The sequence below is a fragment of the Buceros rhinoceros genome, unplaced genomic scaffold, assembly GCF_000710305.1.
Source record: "Buceros rhinoceros silvestris isolate BGI_N320 unplaced genomic scaffold, ASM71030v1 scaffold4795, whole genome shotgun sequence".
In the NCBI taxonomy this organism is placed as follows: Eukaryota; Metazoa; Chordata; class Aves; order Bucerotiformes; family Bucerotidae; genus Buceros; species Buceros rhinoceros.
The window spans coordinates 31,961-43,473 of NW_010412152.1; the positions used below are offsets into that span (position 1 = coordinate 31,961).

The 11,513-nt window shown below is 48.0% G+C and overlaps 1 protein-coding gene across 1 annotated transcript in view; it reads right to left on the bottom strand.

Moving 5' to 3' along the window:
* Positions 1-565: 565 nt before the first annotated feature.
* Positions 566-11,513, bottom strand: part of TTLL10 (tubulin tyrosine ligase-like family, member 10) — a gene marked incomplete at its 5' end in the record, with an annotated part of 16,732 nt that continues 5,784 nt past the window's right edge. The window contains 5 exons of the mRNA XM_010136269.1: positions 566-584; positions 4,598-4,739; positions 5,245-5,338; positions 9,446-9,562; positions 10,858-10,998. Of these exons, the coding sequence (XP_010134571.1) occupies positions 566-584; positions 4,598-4,739; positions 5,245-5,338; positions 9,446-9,562; positions 10,858-10,998 (513 nt within the window). The remainder of the gene's footprint in view (positions 585-4,597; positions 4,740-5,244; positions 5,339-9,445; positions 9,563-10,857; positions 10,999-11,513) is intronic.

Below are 11,513 nucleotides of genomic sequence, written 5' to 3' on the forward strand. Positions count from 1 at the left end.
GCCATTAATCCATTAAATACTCTCCAGTCCCGACAGAAGGTGTTGGTTTGGCCAGTCTCCGTGCACAGAGGTGCCAGTGTGCTTGCCATGGCCACATCATCTGTGCTTGCAGAGATTTTTCTATGCACGTTCTGTGACCGCTTCATCCCCTCCAGGGAAAAAAGGGAGTAACATTTATTTTCCTTCTCTTCTGTGACTCCTTGGTACCCAGGATCCTTGCAGTCCTGGGTACCTGGAATGCTGGGTTACAAAAGGGAAACTCCTTAAAGGCTCAAGTGAGGGTCACACTGTCGAGAGAAAGAAGTCTGGTTTAATGTTCTCTTCTCACCTAGTTTATAGAGTAAGAAGAGACAGTGGAAAACAGAGGAAAGCCCAACATTTGTTCTTGATGCCTTTTTTCCCCCCAAAACAGAAGAAAAAGAACGAGAGCATCCACTGGTGTATACCAGTATAGCTCCAGTGACCCGATCATCAGCTGAAAGATGTTCCCCTTACTGAAAACTGTACCAGGGAGGATTTGCTTTTTAGTGTTAGATGAGAGCTCCTCCAGTTTCACAGAGCATGGCTAGGAGGAGTAGTTTTGCCTGAATTTAAGGGGGCAGGGTTTCAGCCGGAGCTGGTTGTGTTCTGTGCATTGACATTAGTTTAAATAAGAATCTAGCCTGTGGCTTCAACTCGTTAAAACTTGCATGTAGCTTTAATATAATTATTTTTGTGTTATGTGCCTACAGTAATAGGTTTGAAGCTCTGGATGCCTTTTGGTCTGGCCTTCTGGTGAGAGCTGCCCAGAGTCGGTTCTTTTATGACTGAATCAGCTCTGGGCAAAAATGAGTTTTGACTGAGGCTTCCCTTGAAGGTTAGAAATATCTGACAGAAATATCTGACTTACATCAGCTTCTTCACGATTTCTCACAGATAACATAAACACTGCAGAGCTTCTCAATTAAATCCTATCAGAATCATGAAATTTGTTAATCGCCTTACTAAACTCTCGGAGGGGATTACTCCGAGGCCGAATGACGTGCTCTTTCCAGCAGGGCTCTGTGAGATTGTGATAGCTGCCAAGCAGAAGTTATTGCCTCCACAGATGCGTGTTGCAAAAGCGCTTGAACAGAGTCTCTGAAGAAGCGGGACAGGTTATTGCCCTGGTAAGCTCGTCGCAGGCGGGGTGGGAGCGGGTGACCTTCACCTCTTAGACCTTCACTGAGGTGACTCCAGGCCCTCTCTAGGCAATCCAGCCCAGGGACTGATTTCAAGTCAGAGAAGGAAAAAGATTTTGTGAGTTAAATTTTGTATTATCCATTATGATTTTGTGGAAGAATTGACTCTTCAGGCATCAACTATCATCTCTCCTTGGTGTCTCTAGGCTCTTACCTGCTTCCCAGGTTGTGGTCTTAGACCTCTTAGTCTCTAAGCTCTTGCCAGTTGGTTTTTATTGAAGCCTTCTCTGGGGGAGATCCTGGCATGCTTAAATAGAGCTGAAGGATTAACGGGTTACCCTTACTCGCTGTAATGTTTTCCTCCGTAGTCCTAGTCTTCCAGCTTCTCTGTTTAGTGTGTTTACTGCGGCTGACATCCCTACACCTCAGCTTCCCCTTCTTGTGGAATGGGAGCAGTGATACTCCTCAACCCTAAAAGGATGTTGTGAGTCATAGGTAGCACTTTCACTGTATTTTTCCCTTCTGTGATCCTCTTGCTGTTAATTCTCAGGTTGCTGATAGTTTTTCCCATATGTATCCCTGTGTGAAACTTGCTTTAGAAGTCTGAGTTTTCCTCCATTGCTGTGGGAAATGGGTAGTCTCTTGGTGGAGATTCAGCTGAGGAAAGGTGAAAGCACGGGATTGGGTTAGCTACGATCGCTTGAAGGTGTAAGAACTCTCTCTGCCTCATAAGCAGTTTTGCTGTGGGATTTAATATACTGAGAAGCCTGAACACGGGCTGCTAAGACACTGCTGCTTCTCTGCTGGCCACGTTTCTTCTCAGCTCTGTAGTGACCCTTCTCAGTTTTTAAAATGTTTTCAACAATATTTCTGACCGTGACCTTTTGTAAAGGCAAAATAAACTTGAAATTTGGACGAAGTGCCTGTGTGGTTTAATGAAGCACGTTGGAAAGGTAGGGGTTTATTCGTTAAGTGAAGTTCCTGAGTGCACTTGATTCTACTTTCCCCTCTCTGACAGAACGCTGGCTGTTGCAGCGATGTTCCCCCAGCCAACTTCTTCTGCCAGTGAAATTTAGACTGGTGCACTTTCACTTTTCCCCCTTTTTAAGCAAGTGGCTTAATGTTTCCTGGCTGCTGGCTAGACCAGCTTTTCAGCTACCCACGGCCAAAACAGCAGGAAACTGTGGCTGATGGTTTTTCCGTTCCTGGCAATGACAGAGAAGCAGCAACATTCTGGGCACAAATAAAAGGAGAAAAAAAAAGAAAAAAAAAACCAGCAGAGGAGTGAAAGGTTTGAGGGAGAATTTGGTGCCTCTGGCCCAAATCTTGGTGAAGTGGAGAGGACTTTCTGGGCTGTGGGTGTGGAATAGCCGGCGCTGGTGCCGGTTAATACTGAAACACGATGAGCAGAGCCGTATTATTCACTGGAAATTTGCACCGCAGCCTTCTGGGTTTCTCTGAGCCTCCCTTGAAGAACAGTTCTGAGGCTTCCGCTCACCTCCCCACCTGACTGCACCGTTGCTCGTTGATAGGAAAGGCAACCAGTTTCCTGGCTTCTTAAAACTCCCATTCCGAGGGAAAAACCCCAAGGGTGAATCATTTGAGCCCCAGAGAATTTCAGTCAAAGAACTGTTCTCTGCATCAAAGGAAATGGAAGCTCTTGGCTCAGAACAGGGAGCTCATAAGAAAACACTGAGTTTCCAAGCAGACCATAGCTTTATTTTATCAGTGTGCAATCACTGCAATATTCGAATCAGGTCACGGCTGAATTTTCAGCTCAAATCCCAAACTTTATGGGGTTTTTCACGTTCCAAGTTGAACTTCAGCTTGAGCTCCGTATATGGACTGTAGTTAAAGTTTCTCCCGCAAATCATTTACATCCAAGTAAATGTCTGTAACATTTTTTTTTTCCTTGAGTCTCTTTACAAAACAGAAAACTAAATATCCCTGAAAAATATCCCAAAGTTTCTAGAGGCTGTGATCGAGCAAATTGAGAAATACAGTTTTTCATTAGTTATTGTCATGAGTAAGCAGTTAAAATAAGATATACAGTGATATCTAACAAAACCAAGAAAAATTTCCTTCATAGTGCTACAAAAAGCCAAATACCCAGGCTCCAAAATGACAGCGTGGAATTATGGCTTAACTGGGGACAGTGTAAGTCGTATACTATGTGTAGGTGAAGCTTGAAAGGTGCATTTCATGTTTATGAAAATATTCAGATTTTTGTGGGGGAGTCAGTAGCCCTTTGTCCTTGTTTTATTAGTTGTCCAGCACGGTTGAGTGTTACCCTTCAGGCATCTACTTGTACCAGGGCTCGGTGCTGGGAGTGAATCCCCGGTGAGGGGTGAGCGGCAGTGGAGTGGTCCTGCCGTCTGGTGGATGCTGCCATGTGTGCTGTCCCATGTCACAGCCTGTATCGAAGAGTAAGTCTGTGTTTTCTGACTGTAACTAAGCGGAAATGTAGTATTTTTTTTTAGCAGTGTATCAGGTACATCCCTGGAGCAAACCCAATCAGTAACCCTGTCCATAAGACAGCTAGAGGTGGAACCAGGGAAAGGGGAGCCCAGCGATAGGGATTTCTAGCAGCGGCTAAAGGAGAGAAGGGGAGTTTTCAGCCCAGGCAGTGGGAGGGTTGTGTGGTCACTGTATGTGAGAATTGGCTTCAATCACTTCCCCCCTCTCTGACCATCTCTCCACAGCAGCGATAAAACCTGGTCCAGGGAAAGCACCCAAACTGACCTGTGATGACATGCTTTCTCAGGTGTGAATCTGTAGAGCTGATGCTGAAGTCACCACTGTTAGATCTCAGAGGATCTAGTGAGTGAGGGACTGGACATCCAGCTACGAGTGAGGGGGCGAGCAGGGGGATTTCCACTGTTGAGCCTTGGGTTCAGGCTGTGCAGCTTCTCTCCCTGCCGTTTTGTGTAAGGTCGCGGTGTGTAAAGATTCTGGCCCGTGTCTGGGTGGCCCTGGCCAGGTCAGCGTTCTTTTTGAAAGGGATGGCTTTTAATGTGCTAACAGTTGTGCCTTCTGTAACTTTCCTATAATTTCTGGCTGCCTGGTTCAAGCACCACTTAACGCAGTATTAAGCACCTCTGGAAATAGTTGCTGGTTTTCCCGCTGAGGCTCATACCTGTTTCTTTCTCAAAGGTGAAAATGAGCTGGACATGCAGAGCCCAGACAAGCTGGGCTTTTCTTTTTATTTATGTTTTTGGAACTTCTGAAAACCCTCTTGCTCTGTAACAGCTCAGGGCGTTTTTCCACGACAGTCGAAAAGCTGCATGTGTGGGATAGTCAGGACAGTTTATTGATAATTCTTTCTGGGCAACAAAGCAACCCTTTTCCTAGAGCCACGAGGCTTCTTGGAGGAGTTGAGCACTTTGGTGGAGCTCTGACCACGGTGGCTGGTCCTGCCTGGGCATGGTCTCAGATACCGGCCAGTTCTGAGCTTCCAGGCTTGTTTCTGGCCGAGGTCTGCAGCATCCTCGTGGTAGAGAAGCACGAACCGGCAGAGTGTCTCCAAAGGCAAAACGCTCTGGCCCTTGAGGCACTTGTTGAAAACCTCAAGAACCAAGTCTGGAAAAGAAGATGCACTTGTGAGATAGTCTGACCCCTCTGATGGTAAAACACACCCGAGATGTCATGGGTATGAACAAAGCAGCTGCTTGGGGGTGGGCAGGGGGGAGGGAGGAGGGAAGGATGAGGGGTGAGAGAGGAAGCGGTTTCCAACCTGTGATCTGTGGCATCTGTGGACTCATTACTGTGAAGACAATTAAAAAAACCACACCCACCATGCTTTTCCTGCATCCCTTCAGCCAGCTTCAGCTTCCCTGGAAACATTTTGGGAAACTGGTAGGAAAAAGGTTGTGAATCTGCTCACAGGATACGAGAACACCCCCAGGTAACACGGGTATGCCCAGGAAGGGGGCTGTGGCTGTGAAAGTGAGTGCGAGGGCTACTGCTGATACCATCGTGCAGCCACAGATGTCTCCTACTCCTCCTTACGCATACAGTGATATCACAGAAAGTCAGGGGGGAGAGCACCTGCCTGCTGCTGGCCACCCCCGCCGTCTTCACTCACCAAGGCTCTCGCAGACTACGGCTGGGATGATGTCTCTCAGGACTCTGCAGTTGGTGTGCAGAGCTGGGTTTGCGTTCATCTCCAGCAGCCAGACCTAGGACAGATGGACACCAGTCAGGGAACTGGGCTGGGTCTCCTTGGGGTCAGAGCAATGCCCTGTCACTGGTTCAGCAGACACCTTGGGAGGAGGAGTGCTAATAAATCCCCACAAAATCCCATGGCACAGAGGGCAGGCGGGACTGGATGAACTAAACAAAAGTCCTTTGTGCTTTCTTGAGAGCCACACCACGTGTTATTTATGTCTCTGGCTCTTTAGGGTCGCTCTTGCTCCATGGTGTGTGAAGGCACCGTGTTCCTTAACAGCTTCCATCACAGTTTCTAGTTGAGTTATTTGGACAAAATGCAATAAAGCTGTAAGGAATCTAGGAATCATTTTAGTTCGAGGTGGACAAGGCTCAAAACTAAGCAAACATGGTACTGAGGTTTCTGTGAACCCTTGGCTGTGACTTCCCGGGTAAACTTGAGCTTCAGGTCAAAGCCATATGAGATACGAACTTCACATATCTACTAGTCTCATCTCCGTTGCCCTTTGAAACGCCAAGGTGTGAGGCTACAAGCTGCAGGATGTGATGGTCCAATTTCAGATCTGTGTGAAACCAAACGACTGATTTGCACGTGACTCTGTTTACTAGTTCTCCCTACAACGAGAGAAACTCCTCTGTTCACTTCCAGCCTCCACCATATGGTGCTGCATCCTCTATGTAACACGTGTAGGAACCATTCAGTGTCTTGTAAGAAAGGATATTTAATCATGTAACAGCTCCAGGAGAATTTGACTCCTTTTTAATTGATTTTCAAAAATAATTTAATATTTTTTTTCCCTGAAGCAGCAGTGACTTTGCTTGCAGTTACCTGAGAAATGAAGTGGTTGGTAGATTTTGGTGACACAATAGCCTTTGCTTTGGCACTTTATTTTAAAATACAGCAACAATTTCCCCTTCTTTGAAATACATTATTAAAGAAATTAAAACACTGGTAAGTGAGGGCATTGAAATGTCTTTTTTTTTTTTTCCCCAACGGAGAACTGGAACAGCTGCTCAAAAAAACCTGCTATGCAGATGCCAACAGAGGGCACCGAAGTTACGTGCATTTTTCTTGGCAAATTATTCTCAGTAAATTTTCTTTTTCCTCTTAAAAGTTCATAAGATTTTGTGCTGACAGACAAACTCAATGAACCTTCATAACTGTCTGGATTAGGTTTTGGTTTCTTCAAAACAAACAAAACTGACACAGCAGAGGATGAAATTTCGCTGTGGTATCTGTCGTGATGTTTGACTTCTGCGTTCCCCAGTTCCGCACTGTCCGCACTCTCACAGGTTTTCAACGTTCTCACCTCTCAACGATCAGGGCGAGTTGATAAATGCCCATTGTTCTATATCTGCAGCCAGACCCTGTGTTACACCGGGATCTGAGGTCTCATTCCTTGTTCTTTGTATCATGCTGGATGCAACGCTAGCATCTGCTGAACACTTTTGATTTCCATCTGGAAATCTGTGGTTCTTGTGGTTCCTGTGGTCTCGTGGCTGTAGCACCATCCTTACGGCAGCAGCTCAGTCGTTCCAAGGCGCGTTGGATGGTGAGACCAGGCTCTGCCTTGTGTTGACGTGGTGACTAACAGACAGCATAAGACCTCTCTCAAGAGTCATTTCGCTGCTGACGTGGGCAGAGTAAGACTACTTGGTGTGCAGGGAATGCACGGCTGAGCCAGAGTTTGGTTCTGTTTCTGATGAAAAACCCTATTTAATTGTGTGGGTCTTTGCTGGAGCTCCTCAGGGGAAGCCAAGCACTCTGCTGGGGTCTCAGGGAGGAAGAGGACATCGGTCCATGCTCCCAGGGTTATAAGTGACTTGATAGACCAGAGGGAATGGGAACGTGTAAGTCTCTCTGCAGCAGAACCTGTTCTTAGAGAGGATGGCTGTAACCTACTTCAAAGCCCAAAGCTACTCGCAGCAGGGCTCTCCTGTTCTGCATCTGCGTAGCAGCAGGTGACCAGGAATAGGCAGAAGCAGGGGTAAAACAGCTTGTTCCGCATCCTGTGCAGACAGAGCCGAGCCACAGGCACACTCACAAACTGAGCACCAGAAGGGCTGCTGGGATGTTACCCAGAAAGGGACCCACTTAGCAGCAGTGGAGACCACTGGCTGAGGCAGTCGGGTTCTGTTTTCCAGTTTTAACCAGCTTTTATCAGATGTTTTTATCACCCTCACCTGGGGTGGCCACAGGCCAGTCTATGTGTGGTACTTCATACTCCAGGGGTGGACAAGCCGTGTCACACAAAGCAAAGGAACCGGCCCTGCTTTAAGGAGGGACTGAGTGTTATCTCCTTTTCTGACCTTCTGTCACAAACTGGCAAGTGGCTTATCCCGTCCAGTCTGTCCCACGCTGCGGGATAGCTGCGTCCATTTACGGCTGATAAAACATTTACACATCTGCCTTCCCAGCCCTCCTCTGGAGAGCAGCCCTTTTGCAGCGCTGGTGCAAAGCGTTCTGAAAACAGGTTCCTTCGGCACTTAAATGCCACTGTCCTAAGCTGTGTAGTGACTTCGGCGTTTACACTGCAGCTCCAACAGCTGCAAAACAACATCTGTCACTTTTGTCCCCTCTCCTCAGCAAACTTCATTCTTTCCTCAGCCTACATACGGATGTGCAAAGCTCTACAGACGGGAGGTTTCTCAGCAGGCTCTGTTTTCATAGCCTATGCTTCTAAGAGCTCTGAAGCAGGAAAAATGCCTTCTTGAAGGCAAGAATTATTAGGGATGATGCTGGGGCATCTACATCTCAGAATACATTGAAGCAGTCAGGCCTGTGGCCAGCTGTTGCCCCCTGCCTCTGCAGGAATCGTGCAGAGGTCTCACGATGCAGCACTGCACCAATGAAAAGGGGGGTTTGTGGTTCCTCATCAGGGCTGAGTAAACACGGACAAACCTACGCTAAAACAATGCCTGAACTTCCACATTCTCTCAAAGGGAAGTTCCAAGTTCCAACTGACTCTGTCACCACTAGGTGTCCAGAAATCCTCCTTGTTCTTACAGAGAACGCTTGTCACGAAAAGGATTTTCTTTCTCTCTCCATGTGTAAAGCACCTGGGGCCATAATGGACTTCAAAGCTGAAGTTTTTAATGAGCCAAGTTGGCTTTGCCACAATAGAGTGATACTGGATCTTCCATTCTACTTGAAGTTTACTCAGCCAGGGCTTCGCATGCCAGCATTGCACAAGACAATTCCCTCTGAAATCTGAGCAGCCCGGTTCTATGTCTTTGCCATTTACTCTCCCTCACCATTGACTCCCCGGACAAAGGACCTATTGTTTGGGTGCTTTGCCCACTGCTGCATGCATTAATCCATTCTTCCTGGGGTTTGCTGTTCCCACTGCCTTTTGCTGGAATATGTTTGTTCCTTTCTGCTCTAACAACAGCAGAAGGTGCCAGCTGGCTTTCTGCGGTGGTCAGGCCAGGTGCTGCCTTGAAGGCACCTCAATTGCCGAACTGACCATTTCCCTTTCCTTTTCTTCGGGCTGTTCCTGGGTGTGTTTCATCCACTCTTCCCAAGTTTGGGTGGTAATTCTAGCACGTTTCATGGACTCAGCGGGCTGACTTATGGCTAAGTGATGAACCTATGGTGAATGTGGAGATGCTGACGCTGATGTCTGAGTCGACAGTGCCTGGTTCCTCAGTGTGGTGAGGGTGAGTTCTTCACTGCCTTTGGTGGACTCTCTGCCAGTGTAAATCAGAGTACTTCGAGTGATTGCACCCTGATCAGTGCTGGCCGATCATCTGGCACGTTTGGCTTCTGGAGAAATGAAAAACCGAGTGGGCATTCAAGTTCCTGTGCTTTTCACTAGGAACTCTGCTTTCCTGTGGAAATCCTGCACAGGACAGTTCCACCTGCAGTGGGTACTTCTCTTCCCATCCCGAGCTGTCAACACCAGCGTTTCCCCTGCAGTAAATGTGCAGGCAGTGGAGCTGCCATGTCTTGATGCTTGGACAATGGAACTGGAGAAAAAAAAATGAACCCTGTACTTCACAGCTGGCTGGCTGAGCACTCTGTGTAGTTCCCAGAGCCTGTGTCAGCCACGCTGTGCTGCTGGCATTGGACATCTGGCCAATAGCACACCTAGTATTTGACAATACGGAATTCTTACCTTAAAGTTTTCGTCAATTAGAAAGTCACAGCCGATGAGATCGAAGTAGCCCAGTTTGCGATCCAGTTTGTGCTTGGCGGCCAGGAAGCACTGCAACATGATCTGCTGCATCCTCTCCTGAAAGGGAAGACAGGGAATGGTGGCAACCGTGAATGCCAAGGGCACGGGGGTCACTGTAAGTCATAGATGTCCTCTTGGTTTAGGGACATTTTTCCTTCCCCCGCCGCCAGCAGAGCTTGTCTCTGGACTTGGAAGGATGTTGCATTTTGCAGACCGTATAACAGTCCACTGTGAGTTGCCTGACGCCCTCTTGAACCTGGTGCTCCACACTGCTGCAGTGGGGCGGGAGGGAGACTCAGCCCTTGCTCAGCAAGCTGTCTGCAGAATTTTTTGCTGTGTTCTTTCATTTACTCCTGTGGGAGCACCTACATGTGAGCTGAACGCAGCGATTTCTGAGAGCGAGGACTTGCAACCCCCTCACAGCTCTGCTGGATGTCGGGTGTTCCAGACGCCTGCTGAGCCCCAGCATCTTGCCGGAGGTGATGCTGTTTCACTCCGTCTGGAGTTGAGGTGCGCACTGAGGAATTTCTGCGTGAAGAGACCTACCAGAAAGTTGGCTAAAAAGTTTCTGATCCCCTGAGAAACTCGGCAAATTCAACTAGATTTGCTTCTGAGCTGGTTTTTAAACAAAACCATATTTTAACAAAGTTTTAAGCTTTTCAGTTGTCTTTGTATTTGGCTTTAAACTACAGCATCTAGAGAACTAAGTGGAGAAAGGAGTGTCCTCTGCCCTTCTCATTTGCACCCCAAGTCATGCAGAGAACTGATGTGTCATCACACCAAGGCTGATGAAATGAAGGCTCAGGGACTCAGTTTCTTCTCTTTGTTTCTTCAGTGAGACTGGAAGATGGTAAGAAATCACACCAGTTGAGTCGTCTTATCTATCCTCTGTGGTAAGAGAAGATCTAAGGCCCTGGCATGATTTTCAAGTGGCAAAATCAGATGGAAAGTGAGTGGTGAGACCAAGTCAGAGAGGAAGGAGACCACTGCAAGTGTAGCCCCTTTCCAGGTCAAAGACCTGTCAGGTTGGAGAGCTCTCTAATGTGACTTTATTTTTTAATGCAGGACCACAGCATGAGGCCAGGAACATCAAGACCATAATTGCGTTTTTAGAGCTGGCATTTACCTTCCCGCTCTCTTTCTCAGCTGTTTGCCCATTTTATTAAAATCAAACTCTTTGTGTCTTCACTTCTGTGGTTGGGACCTGCAGATAAATGGTTACCAGGGGACCATCAGTGCCTTCTCACTCTGTGTTGTGTTTCCTTGGGGGCTCCAGGGCACTGAGGAGTTTTCTCCCGGTTCCTGTCACCCTCATGAGGCAGCCCAGCACACCACGCTCCCGCCGCACTTACAGTAAACACGGTGAAAACCCAGTCTTCGGGGAGGCCGTGGGTCGTCCTGAACTTCTCATTAACGTAGCTGTTGAAGTGCTCCATCTGCCAAACTGTCTCATCCTTCAGCTGGCTGTACAGCGGGTTCTTCTTCTGCATGTACTGAGAGTGGGCAAACAGCAAAGGGAGGATTAGATTTCTGGCGGTGAAGAGTAACTGGGAACCAGCTTGCATGGCAGACACCCAACTCCCCTGAGCCGGGCCAGGCATCTGGAGTTGGGAAGCACCCCAGGATCACGTTATAGGGGTGAAAGGGATAGACCCCCTCAGTAGCTGAGCTACCCCTGGACACGGCCTGCCTCTCGCTGTACACCAGTGCCACGGGCAGTGATGTGCCTGACCCACGGGGACGCTGGAGAGCTGCTTCCCCAAAGTCTCTGTCAACGCAGGGTGTCCTCTGTGTGTGCAGGACCCCCTCCTGTGATGATGTAAAGCTGCTGGTTAGTGGTGCTGTCCCCGCTGCCTCTTGTCTTTCGGAAATACAGTTGGAAAATGGCTGATTGCAGGTGGGATGAAAGGGTAGGAAGGGAACGAGAGCAGAATCAACAGTAATTTGAAGAAGTCTAGCCCGTTCCCAGCTGCCTCTGAGAATTTCACCTCCCTCCTCCCAGCAGGAA